This window comes from Fusarium tjaetaba (genome assembly GCF_013396195.1).
Source record: "Fusarium tjaetaba strain NRRL 66243 chromosome Unknown NRRL66243_c0000086, whole genome shotgun sequence".
Classification (NCBI taxonomy): Eukaryota; Fungi; Ascomycota; class Sordariomycetes; order Hypocreales; family Nectriaceae; genus Fusarium; species Fusarium tjaetaba.
The window spans coordinates 180,510-200,565 of NW_023501282.1; the positions used below are offsets into that span (position 1 = coordinate 180,510).

The 20,056-nt window shown below is 49.4% G+C and overlaps 4 protein-coding genes across 4 annotated transcripts; 3 read left to right on the forward strand and 1 right to left on the reverse strand.

Moving 5' to 3' along the window:
* Positions 1–1,607: 1,607 nt before the first annotated feature.
* Positions 1,608–5,225, reverse strand: FTJAE_4458 (uncharacterized protein; the record flags this gene model as incomplete). Its single annotated transcript, XM_037350864.1, has 2 exons — positions 1,608–4,958; positions 5,196–5,225. The coding sequence occupies 2 exons, from the start codon at positions 5,223–5,225 to the stop codon at positions 1,608–1,610; spliced, it is 3,381 nt and encodes a 1,126-aa protein (XP_037208423.1).
* Positions 5,226–13,059: 7,834 nt separating this feature from the next.
* On the forward strand, positions 13,060–15,411 carry FTJAE_4459 (positive effector GCN20; the record flags this gene model as incomplete). The annotated part of the gene is made up of 3 exons (XM_037350865.1): positions 13,060–13,845; positions 13,887–13,979; positions 14,026–15,411. The coding sequence occupies 3 exons, from the start codon at positions 13,060–13,062 to the stop codon at positions 15,409–15,411; spliced, it is 2,265 nt and encodes a 754-aa protein (XP_037208424.1).
* Positions 15,412–15,920: 509 nt separating this feature from the next.
* FTJAE_4460 (uncharacterized protein) lies at positions 15,921–16,265 on the forward strand (the record flags this gene model as incomplete). The annotated part of the gene is made up of 1 exon (XM_037350867.1): positions 15,921–16,265. One exon carries the CDS (start codon positions 15,921–15,923, stop codon positions 16,263–16,265), a length of 345 nt encoding a protein of 114 aa, XP_037208425.1.
* A 1,808-nt stretch (positions 16,266–18,073) lies between these two features.
* FTJAE_4461 (beta-tubulin) lies at positions 18,074–19,754 on the forward strand (the record flags this gene model as incomplete). Its single annotated transcript, XM_037350868.1, has 5 exons — positions 18,074–18,085; positions 18,269–18,292; positions 18,351–18,473; positions 18,523–19,313; positions 19,364–19,754. The coding sequence occupies 5 exons, from the start codon at positions 18,074–18,076 to the stop codon at positions 19,752–19,754; spliced, it is 1,341 nt and encodes a 446-aa protein (XP_037208426.1).
* Between the last annotated feature and the right edge of the window lie 302 nt (positions 19,755–20,056).

Here is a 20,056-nt window from a genome sequence, read left to right on the forward strand (position 1 = left end):
CTATAGCATGAAATTGCTTTATACCTTGCTTTCATAGCGGATGATGTTACTATTTGAACCGCAGTAACAGCCAGTTGGAGGAAATAGGAGCGTGCTTGACTTGATTGGGTCTTGGCCTTAGCATTTGGTTTTAACCGTTTGGCGTTGGACGCGATAAGTATCTACATCGCGGGTGGGTTTTCTTTGTCTCATGGCGTGCATTTGTCCACGCCTGCTGTATGAATAGCAAACAACACGGCGCAGTCAACCTGAGCCTCAGAAAAGTAGCTGAAGCATTCGAACTCGAATGATAAATCGATCAATATACCAATAAATGACTCGATATATTTACTGGCCTCCTGAACCTTGTGCTTATATACCTCAACTTGTAATTCTTTCGTATGTCACAGCTACCGGAAGACTCCATTCTATCATGCCATTATGTCCTCAAAAGAAGAAATTTGTGTTTAGGCTGATCTAAAGGAACATGCCCTCACGACGACTTGTATCATCACCTGTGGCATGATTCTGCAACACGGTTCTTCTGAGCCACCCACCACGGTACTTTGACACACACAAAACATCACATAGACCAAGGCTGACCAAAATTGAGACTACCAGAATATAGGCAGTAAATCGTCATGTCCGTTATAACCTCTCTATCCATGCGTGAATGCATCATAACAACAGGCTGGAGCTGGAAAACTATACGCCGTCCTCGATGCAACATCTCCCAAACCGTCAAAAATAAAAAATAAAGCAGCTACACGTAGCCTTTACTCAATCGTCTCTCCTTTTCTCCGTATGCTCTTTTCCTATCCGAACCTGTATATCCCAAACAGCCCCATGGCCAGCGTCCCCTTCGTGATTCTCTTCTTTTTGCCTTCCTCATGACTGTTGATCCGTGTATGTCCAGCTTGGTATTTCCTCCTTTCAAAGGCAGCTTCTGTAGACAGCAGCTGTTCTGTCTGTTGTCTCGAGCGAAGGGACGTAAATTCTCTCGAGTGAAAGGTTGTTTCGCACCACCTCTGCTCGTTTTTCCTTTTCGTTTGAGTAATCATCAAAGCATTACAGCGTGCCTCGGGGCCGCAAGAATAGAACAGCAGAAAGAAAGAAGAAAATGAATAACAAACGAAACATTACGTTTCCTCATAAACACAAAGGGACAACGCAAGAAAATTCGTTAAAAAAAACGACACTTCGTAAACTATACTCGCGCGAACGAGTACCGGCATAGGCGCCGCAACGTTTCGTGTTCCGTCTACCGTATTACTTATAAAAAGTCATTAAGAGCTGTGCTCATGGTATGGCGAGTGCGCTCTGCCTCGTACAAGAGTCCATCCGGCCTAGGATCTAGCTTCAGTGGGCAATGCGGCTCACGAGAAGCGGGGACACGGACAAATTTTCGTCTTGAAAGCATATGTATAGGCGAGAAGAATCCAGATGAATCAAGTCGGTCGGAAGAGCTCATATCGGGGTGTGAGACCGATCGTCCATGAAACTAGTTCCCAGCCTTGAAAGTATGTGAATAAACCCGAGTCTGAATGGCCACCGCTATGCAAATAAATTCTCATGTAATCATTGTTTTATACACGCTCAGGTAAACAGAGCGCCAGGACGCTGACTCATCAGCTGACAGTCATCATCTGCATCCGTTGTGGTAGGCCAGAAGATGGCGAGTTTTCGGATGATGCGGCTTCCCTAAGTGAATTGTTTCCGCGGCTTCGTGTCACTCTTCTAGGAGGGCTCGAACCGGGGTCGTCAAAGACCCGTGTAAAGGCAGGGCTCGAGTCATGCTGGCGCTCATGCCTGGGTGTTCTCATTGGACTGTGCGTAATCTGATCGGCCTGTCGAACAATGTCGGACAGAGTATCTCGTAAATCCCCGGCTCTCTTGACCAGAGCCTTGAGGCTATTTGTATCGAAGTGGACCTTACCGTTGTCAGGTGCTTGCTCGGGAGCACGATGTTGCATAGCCCCGATGACAGAACGGACGACCCCCGATACGTCATGAGCCTTGTTGTACTTGTTCTCAGGTGTTCGAGGGCGACTGGGTCTATTGGAAGGTGGGTTGTCATTCAAAGGCCAATTACCGAAGATATCGTCTTCTGGAGAGAAGACAGATCTTCGCCGGGGAGAGTGACGTTCTCGAACAACAGTGGTTTTGGACATAGCGGGCTCGTGACCATCAAAGGCGGCATCGAGGCGATTCATAGAATGGGCATCAAAGCCCTCGTCTCCGAACGTTTCGTCAATATCGAATGCATCGAAGTTGATAGATGAAGTTGACTTTTGATCATCGTTCTCGTCCAACGACTCTTCATCGGGGGATGCCAGAGCAATAATACCGTCAGCCTCCTTCCAGAGATGCCTCTGAGATCCTTCAAGCATATCCATATCTCGCCCATGACGGCACAGACGTTTTAAATCATTGACAAGAAGCGAGAATTCTCGAATATGGCCGGAATGTGCCTTGACACTTGGTTGTGTCGCACGAATCGATTCTGGTACTGCAAAGATTTTGTCACTCTTGTCGTTACTACCGACGGGACCAGCACCAAATTCGAAATCGTCATCCCAGTCCTCGCTGACTGTCTTGGTGCCCATGCCCCATGTGCCATACTTGGATCCAGTAGTCTTGGAATCTTCGGGGGCATCATGAACCACGGGGACACTCTGGCTTCGAACATGAGTTGGGGTTGGACCTTTGCGTATGGCGGAGCGACCACCTCTAGAGTCCATCTCCTTAGCATAAGCAGTCTTTGGTCGCAAACTCCGTCCAGTATCAAATTTGTCGTGTGTCGGGGGCTCGCTCCAGTCGAAGAGAGTGCTAAGTGGGCGGTCGTTAGTAGCATCGTGACCGTTCGTATCAGGAAGGCCATTACCACTAATATTGGCGAGGGCGAGGCGAACATTAGGGTTAATTCCTCTGGAATTCAGTGAGCTCCCTTTGGAGGGAGGTGATAAGGGGTTACAGGGAAACTCATCATCCCTAGCCCAATCATCGTCAAATTCGTCGTCCAAGGACAGCCTGCTGTACTCCTTGGTCGTAGTGGTTAAGACATCGTAGGGCGATGGGTTAAATCTTGACTCAAGCCTAAAGCGTGGTGATGCTTCAGATCGCTTGACTGTGCGGACAGGTGTGGATACATTCTCGTCCTCCTCCATGATCTTGTCATCCTCATCCCATGTCCGGCCGAGGATCTCGTGGATTGAGAGACGCTTCGTCTTTGTACCATTGCTGGCGGTGCTTGGTGGTGACTCGTCATACATGGACTCCAATGGGGTCTCAACAGCACGGGCACGACCGGAGCCAACAGTGCGCAGCGAGTCAAACATGGTATCACTCTTGAAATCCGTGTCATCGTCGTCCCCTGATGTGCAATCCCGGGTGTCACCTTCAGAGCTCTCCATGGTGGAGGTCCTGTCGTGCTGCGGTGCCCTAAGTTGTGACATCGCAGTGGAGCTGGTAGAACTTCCGGAGGGTTGGTTAGGCCGAACCTGGTGAGTGGAAACCCCAGCAGAAGACCCTAACCGGGACGAATCCACATTGAAGTTTCCAAGTCTTGGAACCGTGGGGATTGGTGACGATGAATTCCTTTTACGACCTTTTAACTGCACAGTAGCAGCTGAACCCAGGAACAACCCCTGCCGGGCCGATAATGGTGATGGTGCGCGGAGGGTTGATTCCAGCGGCGGATTGGTTCGAGGTTCAGCGCCAGATTGCGCGCCAGTCAGCGGTTCCGACACATATCGCTTATTCCCGATCCCGGATTCAGCACCACGCTTAGCACGCCGGATGCTCCCTGTCGTCCTTACCGCCCAGTTTCCTGCAGATGCAAATGGCATTGAGATCGACTTGCGGGGCGTCCTAGAGGGAGTTCCCTCAGGAGATGGAGTTTTTTCTTCTGCAGGAGATTGATCGGTGCAAGTTTCTGGTTGGATTTGTGCAGCTGGCAGTAGACCTCGAGGGGCAGATGCCGCTGAAACCATTCTTGGTTTCACCAGGTGAACTCTGTTGCGCTCGTCGTTCTCAATGCAGATGCGTCTCGAGGAGATTGCTCGAGCATGTGGACTCAGCTCACCAAACCTACCCGACACTGTGCGTCCGCTTATACTTAATCTTTTAGAGTGAAAGTACGACTTCCATCCGCTCCTTGCAGATGTCGATCTGGAGGGGGGCTCAAGCGGGGATGGGGCGAGGAACTCGTGGGGTCGTGATGGGTCGTCAAACGAGAAATTGTTCGAATCGGTTGGTGTATTCAACGCTGAATCGGGTCGAAATTGTTGTAGTGTTGCAGACCTCTGATGGCTCGTAGCAGGTCTGCGAAGAACAGGTAGGATCTGTAAGTGAGATTTCGCACGCCGTCGCGGTAGAGGATCTGGATCGATGCGGGTTGAGGTAGATCGCTTAACGAGCTTGTTTGGGGGGAGCGTTGCTGTTGTAGGATTGCGCAAGATGGGTGCAGCTGAACCGTGGGAAAAGATGGAAGGCGCGTCAGGACCTATACTGGACCTTGTGCTTTCGTGACGAGACAGTGGGCGAATGGAGAGACGCCTTATCCAAGATCCATTGGAAGAGATTGAGTCTCTAGACTCGGGGATAATGGCCGGAGAGTCGGTCTGCCTCACAAACGAAGAGTTCCTGCTGATGGCCAGAGGAGGGGGAGTCGACTGTGTTTGTGGCATAGGCGGTCGCTGGTAACGGGAGAGGGGAGGTCTCGAGGCAGTAGTTGGGCGCGGGAGTGTGTGATAGTGCGAGGCGCCGAGAGCAGAGGCAACGGTGTTGCTCGTAGCGGGCCGTGGGGAAGCAAATTTGCCAGGCGATTGTGATTGCTTGCTTGGCTCGCGGTCTATCGAGACTCGTCTGGAATGAGAAGGACGTCGGGTCGAGTGAGAGGAAGAGTTGAGTTCAGTGGTGGGCTGGCCGAAAACCAAACCACTGGCCGCTGCAGCGATGGCAGTGCCGGTTCCAACAAGCTGAATAGATAAACACGGTCAATTACTGCTGCAACAGGAAAGATGGTGGGTAAGCCACTTTAGAAAGAGGGTTTGAGGTGATCCAAGAGAAGTGTAGGATAGGGCAGAATTGGGGGGCATAGGTTAAAGTCTATAACAGCGCCATGTGATGGCTGGTGTGGTGGTGATGATCCTTGGTTGATTCGATGTGATTGTGGATTGGTTTTGCGGGGAGGACAAAGCTAGCAACAAACTTACACTTGGAACGGTCTGCATAGTAGCTTCCATTGCGAGGGAAACCGACGCTCTACTCAAGCGAGAGAGAGAATTGCAGCGGCTAGCATTCTAGAGGCGGAGGATGGCGGTGCTGGAAACGGAGGTGATACTCATCGTCGTTCAAGCCATGGACCTGAGAGATCTCAATGGAGGCGACAAACTGAAGGCTTAAGGAGAAGCCGTTGTAACCCACACACCCAAGCGCTCCAAAGGTCCCCCCGACTTTGAGAGAAAGGAAGAGTAGCCCCGGGAGAACGATGCGAAGTCGGGAAGAAGCTAGGCGAAACCTGATTCTGGCCGAACAAACAAAACAATGCGAAGCAAACAGACAGACAGCAAGCAAATCGATGCCTTCTCTCCCCGAAGAACCTCGGCGTCAATCGGTCGCTTGTGTCTCTTCTGACTTCCAGAAGGGGGTTTTAAAGAAAGACGGGAAAGGGCTTGGGCTCGGAAAAGGAATATGAGAGACGAAACTTCTGGGCTGAGCTGAGAGTTTGAGGTTGATTAGGCCCAGGTCGTGGGAGCGACCGTCGAAAACAAAACTCCGCTGGCAGCTGCGGCCGCGGATGCGTAAGTAAGGTACCTACTGTAGGTAGGTAGGAGGTAGGTACCTTACCTTTTAGCGACAGTGCACCTCAGTGTTGGTGCCAGTGATAGTGGAGAGATGGAAAATGGAGAACCTGGGCCGCCTAGGCCTATAGAACGAACGAATCCAATGATTTGTGCAGTGGGAAAGGGAGAGACTATTTAGTTGGAAGTATAATTTACGTCGAAAAGAAGCTTGGCGTTGTCTTTGCAGCGTTTTCTCCTGGATGCCCTGACAGCAAAGCAAGTTAGGTAGTAGTTAGGTCTGTATGTCGAATTGAGCCGCGCGACAAAAGTGAAGCCCGGGCAATCACAGCGGGAGAAGAAACGAAAAAAATAAATAAATAAGGCCGCCCTGAGCCCCTCGAATCGTACGCTTTTCATTACCTGCAACCTGGAGATTACAAGTGAGATTTAGGTGAGGACGGATCGTCTCTGCAGGGATGCACATCAAGACGGCGACTCCACGGGAAGCCAGGGCACCCAAGTCCTGCATTTGTCTCTTATTAGCGGACGGAGCCACTGAGCATCTAGCGCCGTTGCGGGCCTCAGGGCTCCTGTAAAGCCGGGAAGCCCACTGAACGTGTCTTATCCCTGGCAGTCCAGTGCAAGCAAGACTGTAGATGGCCCGCTGCGGCGCTGCGCCCAGAAATGGCGAGTGCCTGAGAAACCTGGAATTGATTGGGTCTGGGCTGGGGCACGTCTCAAGCGCTGAGCAGCAAGAGAGATTAGACCTGCTATTTTGAGTGGAGGGCAGCCATTATTAACATGACTTGCATACAATAGTTGGTTCAATGGCCTGAATCTGATATCATAGACACTGACTTAGCATTAGTACATCGGATCTAAGGTCAAGATGAGGGTCCTCCGGTGGATGATAGTCTTGCTGAACTTGGGGGACGGCTTCAGTTTGGTGAAATTGGTTTGACACAGCGCATCTCGATCAACAAACCACTACAATTGTCATATTGTGCGTACATAGGTAGCTACAGTACTGTAGCCGAGTAGTTAGCTGCTACACGAGGTCCATCACGTCTCAAAGCCTCAAACATAAATCTCGATACCCTGGAAAGATGCAACGCTTATTCTCTAGCGCCTACGAGCTGGCCACCCGTTATTTACCTACCATTCCAAGGAATATCAACTTCGATTGTCTCGACCTGTTGTATCCGATCGATGCCCATGAAGTTTGGTATGCTTTTTACGGCTGGAGTGGGCAACACGACCGCCCTGTGGCTGTTGACCCTGGTACATGGAGTTACTTCACTGGGGGATTCCTTGGCTTCCTCCGGGGGTTGCATCTCGGGCTCTCCCTACAGCGGCATTTCTGCATCAAAGTCAGATGGTGCCTCGCAGCAAAGCGGGTGGTCTGAACGAAGAATGAGGTGCTTATTCGATCTTCAGCGCTAAGTACAAGATCAAAGTCGAGGTACTCCACCAAAAGGGCATCTCATCGAGCTGCCCTTGATCCTCGAGCTCAATCGCTCGCTCGCTATCTTCGTCTCGTCCCGGCCCCCGGAGGTGACGACGACGGGGGTCACAACGGGATGGAGACTCCCCGGAACGGACAAAGCAAAGCAGCACGAGATCCCTGCCGTAGACTCAGAGACCGAGAAACATAATACACGGGCCCTGTCCGTTGCTTGCTCAACGTCAACACAGGCCAAGGGCCCCAAGTCTGCTCTGCCACATAACAGCATAGGCTATCCGCACCTGTAGGTTGGTATCACCAGCATGTTGTCACAGGGCCCTGGTGACGCTGTCCACCTGCAAGACTGATGTTCCCGCGTATGCCTCTCGCCGTCGAGCAGCTAGGGGATGAGGTACAACGATCCATCTGCATCATACAACGTGTACAGCTAGGTCCTATGTAGAATACTCTCTCTCGCTCCTACTATTGTCACACAGGGCCGTCCCGGGTTGAAGGCGCGACCCTGGCAGCGACCCTGTTTATCAACAAACCCTTAGGATGTTTAAGGGATTGGTGCTTATGGAAAGGGCCCTGGGCATAATAGATGCTAAATAGGGTATCAATTCGCGACGCCCACGGAGGAGGACATGTCAGCATAGGTCCATCGAAGTCCTCTGAACCAGACAGTACTATTATACCATTTTCCGATCACAGGAATAGGGGTTGTGTTCCCATTGACTTTGTATCTTGCATCTTATGATTGCACCGCCTGAGATCTGTCTGACTGGCATTTCTGATGCTGCTGTCTGTACTTCAATGACAAGCCTTCTACTCCAGCCAGCCATTCGACAGTAACACACACTGCCTTCCCACAGTATGATCCTCCGGAGCAGTTCGCCATTTCACGCGTATTTGTCTAGCCAATTCGCGACAAGGCCTGCAACAAGTTCCCAGTTTGCTTGATGCGGCTCTACCTGCAATTAGTATCAATTACAGGTCAGTGACAGTTTTCAGCTTGCTTTGTCCTCTGCACCTTTCCTCCTTGGGACTGCATTTGATATTACCCACGGCGTGCTCGGCCTTTCAATAACCGCAGGCCAGCAGGTCTTTCGATGGCCAAACGAACATGAGAAGCTGCTTGTGAGCATGAGCAACTCGCCTTTTTTGTCCCACGTCCATCAGTCTGCGGCCGCCCTGGGCTATCATGTGCAACGCCAAGTACCCTAGGACTGTTAACGCCTGAAGAACAGAGAGAACAAGCAAACCAAAAAAAAAAAAAAAGTTTGTCGATCCAACTTCAGGGACCTTGCCATTGACAAGGTGGCGCAGGGTTCGAGTAGAAGAAAGTCAGATGGATGCAATCAAGGCTGGTTTACCATTTCAACCACTTTCATGATCACATCATCTTCCATCATTGCATGTAAGAAAGTGAATATCATGGTTCAAAATGGCTAAGTTGGTAGGGTAGTGCTGCGGGGTACACGGGCCGTTCTTAGCATCTGCAAGACCAATGTTTGCTGATGATACATGAAAAGCACGATATAACAGTACCAGACATAGCAATTGCCTTTCGTGGCTCTCTAAGATCCCCCCATTCTGTGCAATACAGGACCTTGTTTGTCATGTTGCCGAAGCTAGGTAATGTTTCGTTCCTTTCCAAGTTGGTCCCAGCCTGTTCGCACTTATATTATAACTACGGAGTAGTACGTAGTTTATTGATAAGTAAGATACTGGCATAAATCACCAAGGTAAGCCAAACTATTATACAAAATTCTGCTTTAATATTCTAGAAATTACTCCATAGATACACGTGTAATAAGTGTCCCTTGCAGATCTAGAACAACACTATCTCTGAAATCAACAATGGTACGGAGTACATACCTTACTGTCATAAGATGAGGCCTGCCACACAGGTTGTACGTATTAGCCACAGCCAACCATAAATAGATAAACGTAAACAACAACAAGAAAAACAACAACACCACACCACACCACATCCAAAACCCAATGATCTGCATAATAAACCTGCCGCGCTGCCTCTGTCCTCTGCCTGAAGAAAGCGGAGCAGCTGGTCGCCCCTTGCTTGCATTTACTGAGGGGTCGAATGAATCGTTTGACCTGATTTGGTGAGATTGTGCTTCCACTGTCGCCCAAAGTCATGGGTATCGGAATGTTTTTCGGTCGACGAGCTCTTCGATCAAGATCCGAAGAAGCGCTTGTGTCTGATAGTGGGGCCCAGTTCAAGAACTAGAGGCATCTTGGACTTGGAGCATCTCTCGCCTCAAGGCGGGCACCATTCAGATGTTCCAGATGCGAATTTGCACACACACCAAATTCCCAGAAAGCCACAGGCAGATCCTCCTCGTGTTGAGGCAATGGCCCACGATGCAGAGAAACTTAACTTGTACCCCTGCTCGTGGTGCTCGCTTGTCTCGATAAGGCTGGCTCGTGGCCACTGGATATCCATCTTTTGCCTGGCCCAATATTACGCTGACAAACATGTGCTCAGCCCATATCCTCATGAACCGGTTTCCTTGACCATTGGCATCGGATTGTTCCAGAGGCCGAATCCATCTCAGGAACTCTCGCAACTATACCTGAAACGAGACTGTCTAGACTGCCCAGAAAAGCGGAGTTGTTTCTTCTTCCCACTTTCTTCAGAGTTCTCTTGATACTAGGATATCCCTTGATCTCTGGGGTTTCTCATGCATCTGGCTGCAGATGCAGTCGGATGGATCTGAAGAGGGAACAACAACTCAAGCATGTGAACCAGTCAACTCGGCATTGCTTTCACTCGCCTGCCGACTTGCGAACATCTTGAAGTGTTCCTCTCAGCCAGTCGACACAATGCATTTTCTGAGCACCAACAAGTCCAATTTCCACCAACCATCCTCAAACGGCAGCTAGGCTTTAGACAGACGTGCCTAGTGCTCACGATCAGAGCTGACGCAATGCACGAACTGCTTTTTCTGGCGATAGCCCTAAACTCAAAAGCCGCAGTGTGCTTGTCGACAGCCACAGATTGAAGAAGGGACAAACAAACTCTGGGCTCTCTTCGCGGGGGCGGACAAGGGTCCTATCTTGAGGCTCTCTACGGAGTAGGCTCTCGAGCAACATGGACAATTCCATACTGGAATGCTAGACTTTCCCCGCAGGACAGGGAAATAATTCCGAGTTATCATGATCGCCATGGCTTTTGAGTCAATGGGTGATTTGCTTCAGCCATCGTCTCATATCGGCTCTCGACAAACGTGAGCCTAGGAGGCGCATGACGGACGAGGCGTCCAGCTGCCCGCGCGCCTGGGACACTGTCACTCCCAAGGAGCTAAGTTGACTTTGTCTTATTGAGTCAATCTCATACCGGCGGAAGATTGCTCGTCTTGAGACACAGTCAATTTGTTGTCTTGCTTGATGAATAACACGTTAGTGCAAGTCTTGCTAATAAGCCACACTTATATTTTGGAATATTCAATTGACACCCTTGGACTCAAGGGGATCGCACACGTATGAATTACAATCTTGCACATTTTCATCAGGGACAGCGATGTCTAGACACGTACGATGTCCCGGCCTCTGAGATTCTCGACTCGGGGCTGACTCTTGCGCATTTAAACCAATTTGCTGTGTTTTGATAAGGCGCAATGGTCAAGCCGTCGTCGAGCCAAGTGGAGGTAATAGCATTTTGAATGGGCCATGTTCTCACGAAACGGCGGCGCCGAAAGTCCATCTAGTAGTAGGGGCTCAAAGCGCCCACGATTGCCGGAGCGCCGTTTATCCTTTAGTTAGCAACTTAGCAATGTCCTTTACGAGTTGGTGGGTGATGGCTGGCGCCAGGGACAAGCTAGACAAGTTGGTGGTGGTTGTCAATCCGCTGGTAAGACAAAAAGACGTTATTGGTCTCACAGAGCCCCTACTATCTAATGTTTATTGTTGTTGTGAGTGGGGAATGTGAATTCCTGGTAAACATCAGTGGAGCGAGGACACGAGGATATTGTCAAGAAGTAAATCAGTTGATTTCTTCAGTAAACATTCCATCTACAGCTAACTAGGTCTTTTGCGTGACTCTGCATTGGGTATGTAACTTGAGCTTTCATGCAGAAGGGCCTTGCATCGATCTCCCGTGTGTATGTACAGTAATGCACATGGTTATCACATCTGATCGCCAATGCAGTGTTGTGCAGAACAATGCAGGCGCAAGATCGGAGCTCGGTCAGCATAAACAACCTAGATCTGGGTTCAATACCAGGGTTCACTTCAGGTTCAATTGGCCGAGTTGTGCAAGCAAACGAAGAAAAACATCATGAGATGAAGTTGACGCGTCGCGTCGATAACCCCTCTTACCTTACCTCACTTAACTTCCATGACTTAACAAAATAAATACACAGAGCTATAGCGGCTTTCTGCACTGTGATTGGTGCTCCGGGCCTGGAGCTGAAAACTGTAATTACTGAAACCGGCGTAGAGCTAGGATTCGTGGCAACTGGTTATTGCTGAATTCAACGCCGGTGGTTTCAATAGTCAGCAACCACATTGTGTCGTCGCTGGGATAGCCTTGTAGACTGAACCAAGATTTCACTCGAGTGTAGTGTCTTGTCGTCGTTGATAGGTTGGCTTAGAGGTTGGATGAGAACTCAATAGACTGCGAACGCTCAAGTCACTCTACGCATGCAGTCTCTCTCTGCATAAACGCAACTTATCAGCGCCGATATTGGTTCACGGGGTATGCTAATTGCAGCATGCAGGCATGTCCGTTGTTTAATTTGCCCATGAACAGGTTTTGTGAGAAACCTGTATTTCGACATCCCATTCTTGAATGAGAGGCCCTTCACCGCCAGTTGGGCTTTGCTTGATAACATGATCCTGCTAAATTTGGAGTGAATAGCTGTCGTCTAATATCTATGGTCTATTGTGAGGCTTTGTTCAGCTCTCTGGGTAATGTTTCTTTTCTGGTCCAATGAGTCTGGAGGTGTACTTACGAACTGGTAACTTTTCACTCGTATGGATGCCCCTGCTCGCATTTTGATATAGCCTCCTTCGGCGATATACCCTTTTCTTGTATACTCGAGCTCCCGTGTCTTAAGTTCTTGTTATCCACATGACCTGGTTCGGGAAAGCTATGACTCCCATTCCATCTCCATCTTCTTGGGCACTTACAAACGGGATGTGGTTAGTTATAGGTTAGGTCGCTATGATTCTGTCAGCTTTTCGTTGATTGAGTGGAGAGATAGAGTACCTTATTTCTTTAAGTTTCTATCAACTACAGAACCTAAGACTTTATCTAAATATTCTCTTCGTTATCTCAGTTATATTGAGTAGTGTCAGAGTTGTAGCTTTAGTTCTAAATGGGCTTGACAGGTTTGATGTGCTCATCAATATCATAATCGTTGTTACAAGTCAAACTCAGCTACTTTGACAGGACGCCGAGTTGAGTTGGTTGTAGCACATTTGCCATGGTTATAACCGAATTGAATCATCATCATGAGTCAGTTTGGAACAAACTCAAAGCTATGGATGAGTATGCATTCCTCGAGTGATTCATGATCAATTAACAAAACTTGTGGATTAGGTAGTTATCCCTCCATTTCAGACACACTTACCTACCCTGGAGATGACGATGTCGGCAATCGGACGTCAGACCTCCGTGACGGATCCAGTATCTACACCCACAATTTTCAACGACATCTCTGGCGGGGCATCCAAGGTAGCGACACTGTCAAGCCATTCAGTCACAGTTTGACAACTCTGTGCAGCTCGCTGGGCATATTGAAGCTGTACATCGCATAGTGGATTATAAAGGCCTCAAGTCTTTCGTTCTTTAGCCAGGCTATCCCATCGTCGAGTCAGCGCATCATGGAGGCCGATATCAGAGCTGTGCTGCCGCACATTGACCCCGTAGTCTCCGAGTACTCTGTGGGCTACTTGACCCATGCGTCAACCTCCTACTTGGACGAGGAGGATACATCGGGCGAGTCACCACTGAACGAGGCTGCTTCCACCATCACCGAGCTCCTACTGTCCGCATCTGGCCAAGTTAACGCTGAGCTGGAGGAGAAGATCAAACAATTGGTCGAGAAATGGGTCGACAAGTACACGGAGGCCAATGGAGGCCAAAGACGAGGTCCCTCAACTGTCAAGCGCCTAGACCAGACTATCCAGGTGAGTCAGCAGCGCAACATGTCGTCCACCTTAGCTGTGGCGACCGGTGGCGTGGACCTGGAGTCTGCAAACGCAAGGAAAGTTGAGTCCAAGGTCGATCGCAAGAAGCTTGAGAAGGCAGAGAGAAAGATTGCTGCCAAGCAGCAGAAGAAGACCTTCAAGACTGTCGAGTATGAGGCATCCAAGCTGCTTGACCAACCGGAGTCAACCCAGTCATACGAAGAGTTCTATATGGCTGTCAACCCTCTGCAAATGGGCTCCAGCTCCGCAAACAAGTCAAAGGATATCAAATTGGACAACATCGATGTGTCGATCAGTGGAAACCGCATTCTTACAGACACAACGCTCACTCTCGCCTATGGCCACCGTTATGGTTTGGTTGGTAACAACGGTGTTGGTAAATCGACACTGCTTCGAGCTCTGTCTCGCCGTGAGGTTGCAATTCCACTCCACATCTCCATTCTGCATGTTGAACAAGAAGTAAGTCTCTGTTAAAACCAAAAAAAAAAAAAAAACCATAGCTGACAAGAAAGATCACTGGTGACGACACCCCAGCCATCCAGGCGGTTCTCGACGCCGATGTTTGGCGCAAGGTTCTATTGAAGGAGCAAGATGTAAGTCTGCCTTTCAGTCATACCGAATACCCACTAACGATGATAGCAAATTACGGCTCGCCTGGCAGAATTGGAGAAGCAACGCGCTTCCCTGGCCGACACATCTGCTGACGCGGCAAGAATCGATCGTGATAGAGAGGCCCAGGATACCAAGTTGGGAGATGTTCAGTCCAAGTTGGCCGAAATGGAGTCAGATAAAGCCGAGTCACGAGCTGCTAGTATTCTCGCTGGTCTCGGTTTCTCAGCAGAGCGACAGCAGCACGCCACCAAGACATTCTCTGGTGGTTGGAGAATGCGTCTGGCCCTTGCCCGAGCGCTTTTCTGTGAACCTGACTTGCTTCTTCTTGACGAACCGTCTAACATGTTGGACGTTCCTTCGATTACATTCTTGTCCGAGTACCTTCAAACATACCCCAGCACCGTCCTCGTGGTCTCTCACGACAGAGCGTTCCTCAACGAAGTCGCCACCGATATCATTCATCAGCACTCTCAGCGTCTCGACTACTACCGTGGAGCCAACTTCGATACCTTCTATGCCACTCGTGAGGAGCGTAAGAAAGTCGCAAAACGAGAGTACGAGAACCAGATGGTGCAGAGAGCCCATCTGCAGGCATTTATCGACAAGTTCCGGTATAACGCCGCTAAGTCTTCAGAAGCCCAGTCACGTATCAAGAAGCTCGAGAAGATGCCGGTCCTTGAACCGCCAGAGGCTGAGTACAGCGTCAAATTCACATTCCCCGAGGTCGAGAAGCTATCACCCCCTATTGTACAGATGTCTGAGGTCACTTTTGGTTACAACAAAGACAACATCCTGCTCCGCAATGTTGACCTGGATGTTCAGCTGGATTCTAGAATTGGTATCGTCGGCCCCAACGGTGCAGGTAAGACAACTATCCTGAAGCTGCTCATTGGTAAGCTGGATCCTTCGTCTGGTCTGATCTCGCAACACCCTCGTCTCCGAATTGGATTTTTCGCTCAGCATCACGTTGATGCCCTCGACCTCAACGACAGTGCTGTGGGTTTTATGTCAAAGAACTATCCGGGACGAACAGATGAAGAATACCGCCGACGACTTGGTGCATTCGGTATCACTGGCACAACGGGCCTACAGAAGATGGGATTACTTTCTGGAGGTCAAAAGTCTCGTGTTGCTTTTGCTTGCCTGGCTCTTACGAACCCCCACATTTTGGTTCTTGACGAACCTTCTAACCATCTTGATATTGAAGCCATGGATGCTCTGGCTGAGGCGCTCAACGAATTCCAGGGTGGTGTGCTGATGGTGTCTCACGACGTCACAATGTTGCAGACGGTGTGCAAATCGCTGTGGGTTTGCGATGGCGGCACTGTCGAGAAGTTCCCTGGCGATGTCCAGGCGTACAAGAAGAGGATTGCCGCGCAAGCTAATGCTGCAGGTGTTGTTAAGCAGCATTAAGTACGTAAACAAATTGATAAGATTGATTTTATGGTGCAAATAGATTTGCCCGACAACTTTGAGACCAGATGACCTATTATAATGTGATACGAGTGTTCATATCTCTGATTTTAGCTGCTCGCTAGGTTCAGCTGATGATAGGTTCCTCTCACAAACACAACAATCGAGATTTGACTCATATTGTCTGACCCTAATGGTACTGATGTATAATGCGAGGTTGTGTTACATGTGATGTAGATAAAATGGGCTCGGTCGGATTTCTTCAGAGCCTCGATGAATAGGTGACAATTCGCACTCAATAGCAACAATGAGCGTTAAGTTTCAAACAAGACCTTTTGAATGAAGCGCCTATGGATTATGCATCTTAAATTTTTATTTTGTTTTAACAAAGTTCCAACTCCTTTCCTGCAAAAAAAACTTAACTGCGTGCAGTGCCTCAACTTTGACGAGAAGCACTTAACACCCACACATCTTCGGTCATAATCATTGTCTCTCTTATCATGTCAGAAATGGAAGGCGTCGTGGCCACCCAGGCGGTCATCGCCATGGATATCACAGAACCCGATCCTCACGAAAGCCGCGATGAAAACAAACCCGCTTTCGATATCAAGAAGCCCAAGCCAACAACTCAAATCCGCGACAATCTACTGTACTGGAAATGCAACCAAACACTTCACGACGGCAGCGTCTGCGGTTCCTACAACGAGCTGGACTTCAAGCAGTGCAAGGACTGCAAGAGCCGACGCGGAATTGGAGATGATGGCACTGACGCCTACGGCACTAAGATTGCAAAGATCGTCTTTGTTAACAACAAGAATGGAGAGGAGCTTTGGCAGTATGCTTCGGAGGAATAGGTCAGCTCAAAGACGTTGATGGTTCACATGGATGCGAAGTCTATCAGAGAAGACATGAATACAAGGTGAAGGAGAACCAAATGGTCATTTGCGCACAAGAGATGTCGCTTCTGCCTCAGACTTTTACGAATCATGAGAAATGGACCAGGTTTGATTTGAGAGGTGGCTTATGGGTGTTGACATATTATTCCTCAAAGGAACCTCCAAGCAACATATACTGCAGAGAGAGCACAATAGATCCCCCCAAGCTTTCCAAATTATACCTGTTACAGGATAACCTCTTCTTTCACCCCTAAGTAGTCTCCTTCAGAGCCATTCAGTTGTGCATGAGTCCATGTGTTTCGTGACAATTTGAGACTTCCAAGGAGAATTTACATCATGAACTTTGCTGCTGTCTAGTAGAGAGCATCCTAGAACTAGATCAGTAGACATAGGTGATGTACACCCACTTAACCATGGGTAACAACTCCATATAGTATGTAAACACTTTTTACTTTTACTTGGCTAAGCAGGACTTGCTTACTGGTTGTTATGTAACTGTAGACTTTGCCTCGATGTTTGCATAGGTAATGCTTGATTCTTCTGAGGGGTTGTGTCTCTTTTCTCGAATCAATGCAACCTGGTGAACTCAAGTGTTTCGTCTAGCATCTCATCTTTTATACCATATGGATTCCTCACACGTTATTTGGGTCCCCTTCACCTGACTGCCGGCGAGTGTGAGCGTTATACGGTATGTAGTAATTCAAGCTGAACACTCGAGCCTCAGGGAACAAGATAACCTCCGACCTTACACCAAGATGCTGAAAACCATTACATCAGTCTTTTTGTCCTGGGTGATTGAGATATTGGGTTTGTTCCCTCCGCAGCTTAGGTACCTGAGATACATCCAGATCAACATCAATGTGCCCAAACCTACCTAACCAATGGACATCAAGGAAGAAATGATGCAAATTGAAAGCGTTCAGTGCAATTGGAGTCTTGCTTCGCTGGTGGGTATTTTCTACTGTGCATGTTCTCTTACTGTGTTATCGCCTCATTTTTGATTCTGATCGTCCGCAGCCGTATGTTCATCTCGGATGGTCAAATCGCCAATTTACCAGTGGGGCAAGTTTTGCTGGCACTCCATCAGTTCCATTGGCGATCTGGCGATACCTACTTCACACACTGGGCTGCCAACGTGGCTGACCTCAACGGCGCGTACATACCAGTTGTAACTTTAACAAGGGTTCGATTCGGGGCAACTGAGCTTACTAAATACCTATATAAGCTAGAATTCTATAGGTATATTCTTCTTCATCTCTGCTGTAGTATAAGAATTTACCACATACATATATACCGTGGGTTGTTAGGTACTACTTAGTTAATACCTACCTATGCATCTGGAGATAAAATGGCGGGCTGCTATTTCCTCCTCTCCATCGGCAGTGACAGGTGCGGATTCATTGGCGTGCCTGCCACTGCGGGACCCTTCAGGCGGCGCCTTGCCCTTCTAGACGCGTGCACGGATCAAGAGGTAAACAACTGAGAGTGCTTACTGGTCCAATAGCCTGGAAGGAACCAGCCTGCCCCTTGTTTACCCCCCTGCTGGGCCCTGGAGCCGTGGCGGTGAACAATTTCACCCTCTTGACTGAGGTGCTCTCCAGCTCCAAACAAAAATCAACATCGCCCTTTGGTCTCTTTCCAACCCAACCCAACCCACTCTTCTCCTCCGTCAAAGCTAGGTCTACTTCAGCTCTTCGACGACTTCGGCCCATTTCTCTCTTCCTTCTCTCTACTCCTCCAGATTACATTCATCCACATCCATCAACATGCGTGAGATTGTAAGTACCTCTCTTTTTAAGTTCGTGTTGTGCTGTTGCACGCGTTGAGTTTATCGTGCCCCTGATTCTATTCTACCCCGCTGGGCAGTGGCAGCTCAACGACAATGCATGATAGATAGCTAGCAGCTTTCACTTACCTTCTTTCAAGACGAAGAAGCTAATCAGATCTTTTCTCTACGATAGGTTCACCTCCAGACCGGTCAGTGCGTAAGTGCTCATCGCTTCCTCAACGTCGCATGCGGGGGATACTTACAGTGTTGATCAGGGTAACCAAATTGGTGCTGCTTTTTGGCAAACCATCTCTGGCGAGCACGGCCTCGACAGCAATGGTGTCTACAACGGTACCTCAGAGCTTCAGCTCGAGCGCATGAGTGTTTACTTCAACGAGGTATGCATTAGCAGCCAACGTAAAAGAGTTCCCAAGCTCACACATCTAGGCCTCTGGCAACAAGTATGTTCCCCGAGCTGTCCTCGTCGATCTCGAGCCTGGTACCATGGACGCCGTCCGTGCTGGTCCCTTCGGTCAGCTCTTCCGTCCCGACAACTTCGTTTTCGGTCAGTCCGGTGCTGGAAACAACTGGGCCAAGGGTCACTACACTGAGGGTGCCGAACTTGTCGACCAGGTCCTCGACGTCGTCCGCCGTGAGGCCGAGGGCTGCGATTGCCTCCAGGGTTTCCAGATCACCCACTCTCTTGGTGGTGGTACCGGTGCCGGTATGGGTACTCTGCTCATTTCCAAGATCCGCGAGGAATTCCCCGACCGAATGATGGCCACCTTCTCCGTCGTTCCCTCTCCCAAGGTCTCTGACACCGTCGTCGAGCCCTACAATGCCACCCTCTCCGTCCACCAGCTGGTCGAGAACTCCGACGAGACCTTCTGTATCGATAACGAGGCCCTCTACGATATCTGCATGCGCACCCTGAAGCTGTCCAACCCCTCCTACGGTGACCTCAACTACCTCGTTTCTGCTGTTATGTCCGGAGTCACCACCTGTCTCCGTTTCCCCGGTCAGCTGAACTCCGACCTCCGAAAGCTCGCCGTCAACATGGTGCCTTTCCCTCGTCTACACTTCTTCATGGTTGGCTTTGCTCCTCTGACCAGCCGTGGTGCCCACTCTTTCCGCGCTGTCAGCGTTCCTGAGTTGACCCAACAGATGTTCGACCCCAAGAACATGATGGCTGCTTCGGACTTCCGCAATGGTCGCTACCTGACCTGCTCGGCCATTTTGTGAGTGAACCCGATTTTGTACATGGAAATTATTTACTGACTTTGCACAGCCGTGGCCGTGTCGCTATGAAGGAGGTCGAGGACCAGATGCGTAACGTCCAGAGCAAGAACTCTTCTTACTTCGTTGAATGGATTCCCAACAACATTCAGACAGCCCTTTGTGCCATCCCTCCACGAGGACTTACGATGTCTTCGACCTTCATCGGAAACTCCACTTCTATCCAGGAGCTTTTCAAGCGTGTTGGTGAGCAGTTCACTGCCATGTTCCGACGCAAGGCTTTCTTGCATTGGTATACTGGTGAGGGTATGGACGAGATGGAGTTCACTGAGGCTGAGTCCAACATGAACGATCTTGTCTCTGAATACCAGCAGTACCAGGATGCTGGTATTGATGAGGAGGAAGAGGAGTACGAGGAGGAGCTCCCCGAGGGCGAGGAGTAAATCTGCTCCGCAGTGTGCTGAAACAACTGGCCGCTATGTTATGTTTGTCGTATAGCCGGCCTGCAACTTCTTTTCGAGTGTAGTTGTTGTAATTCTGGGGTTAAGATATCCTCAATAGTGGCAGTACACCATAGTTGTATGAGCCGAATGAAATTCCAAGAGTACTATTGTACCAATTCAATTCTCAAAGATGGTGAAACTAGCACCGGCTTACTCGAACTGGTCACAAGCCAGTTTCGCCGAGGACTCGAAATGTTTCTGTGACATCAAGTTAAGCATCGGCAATCGGACCACATTGACCG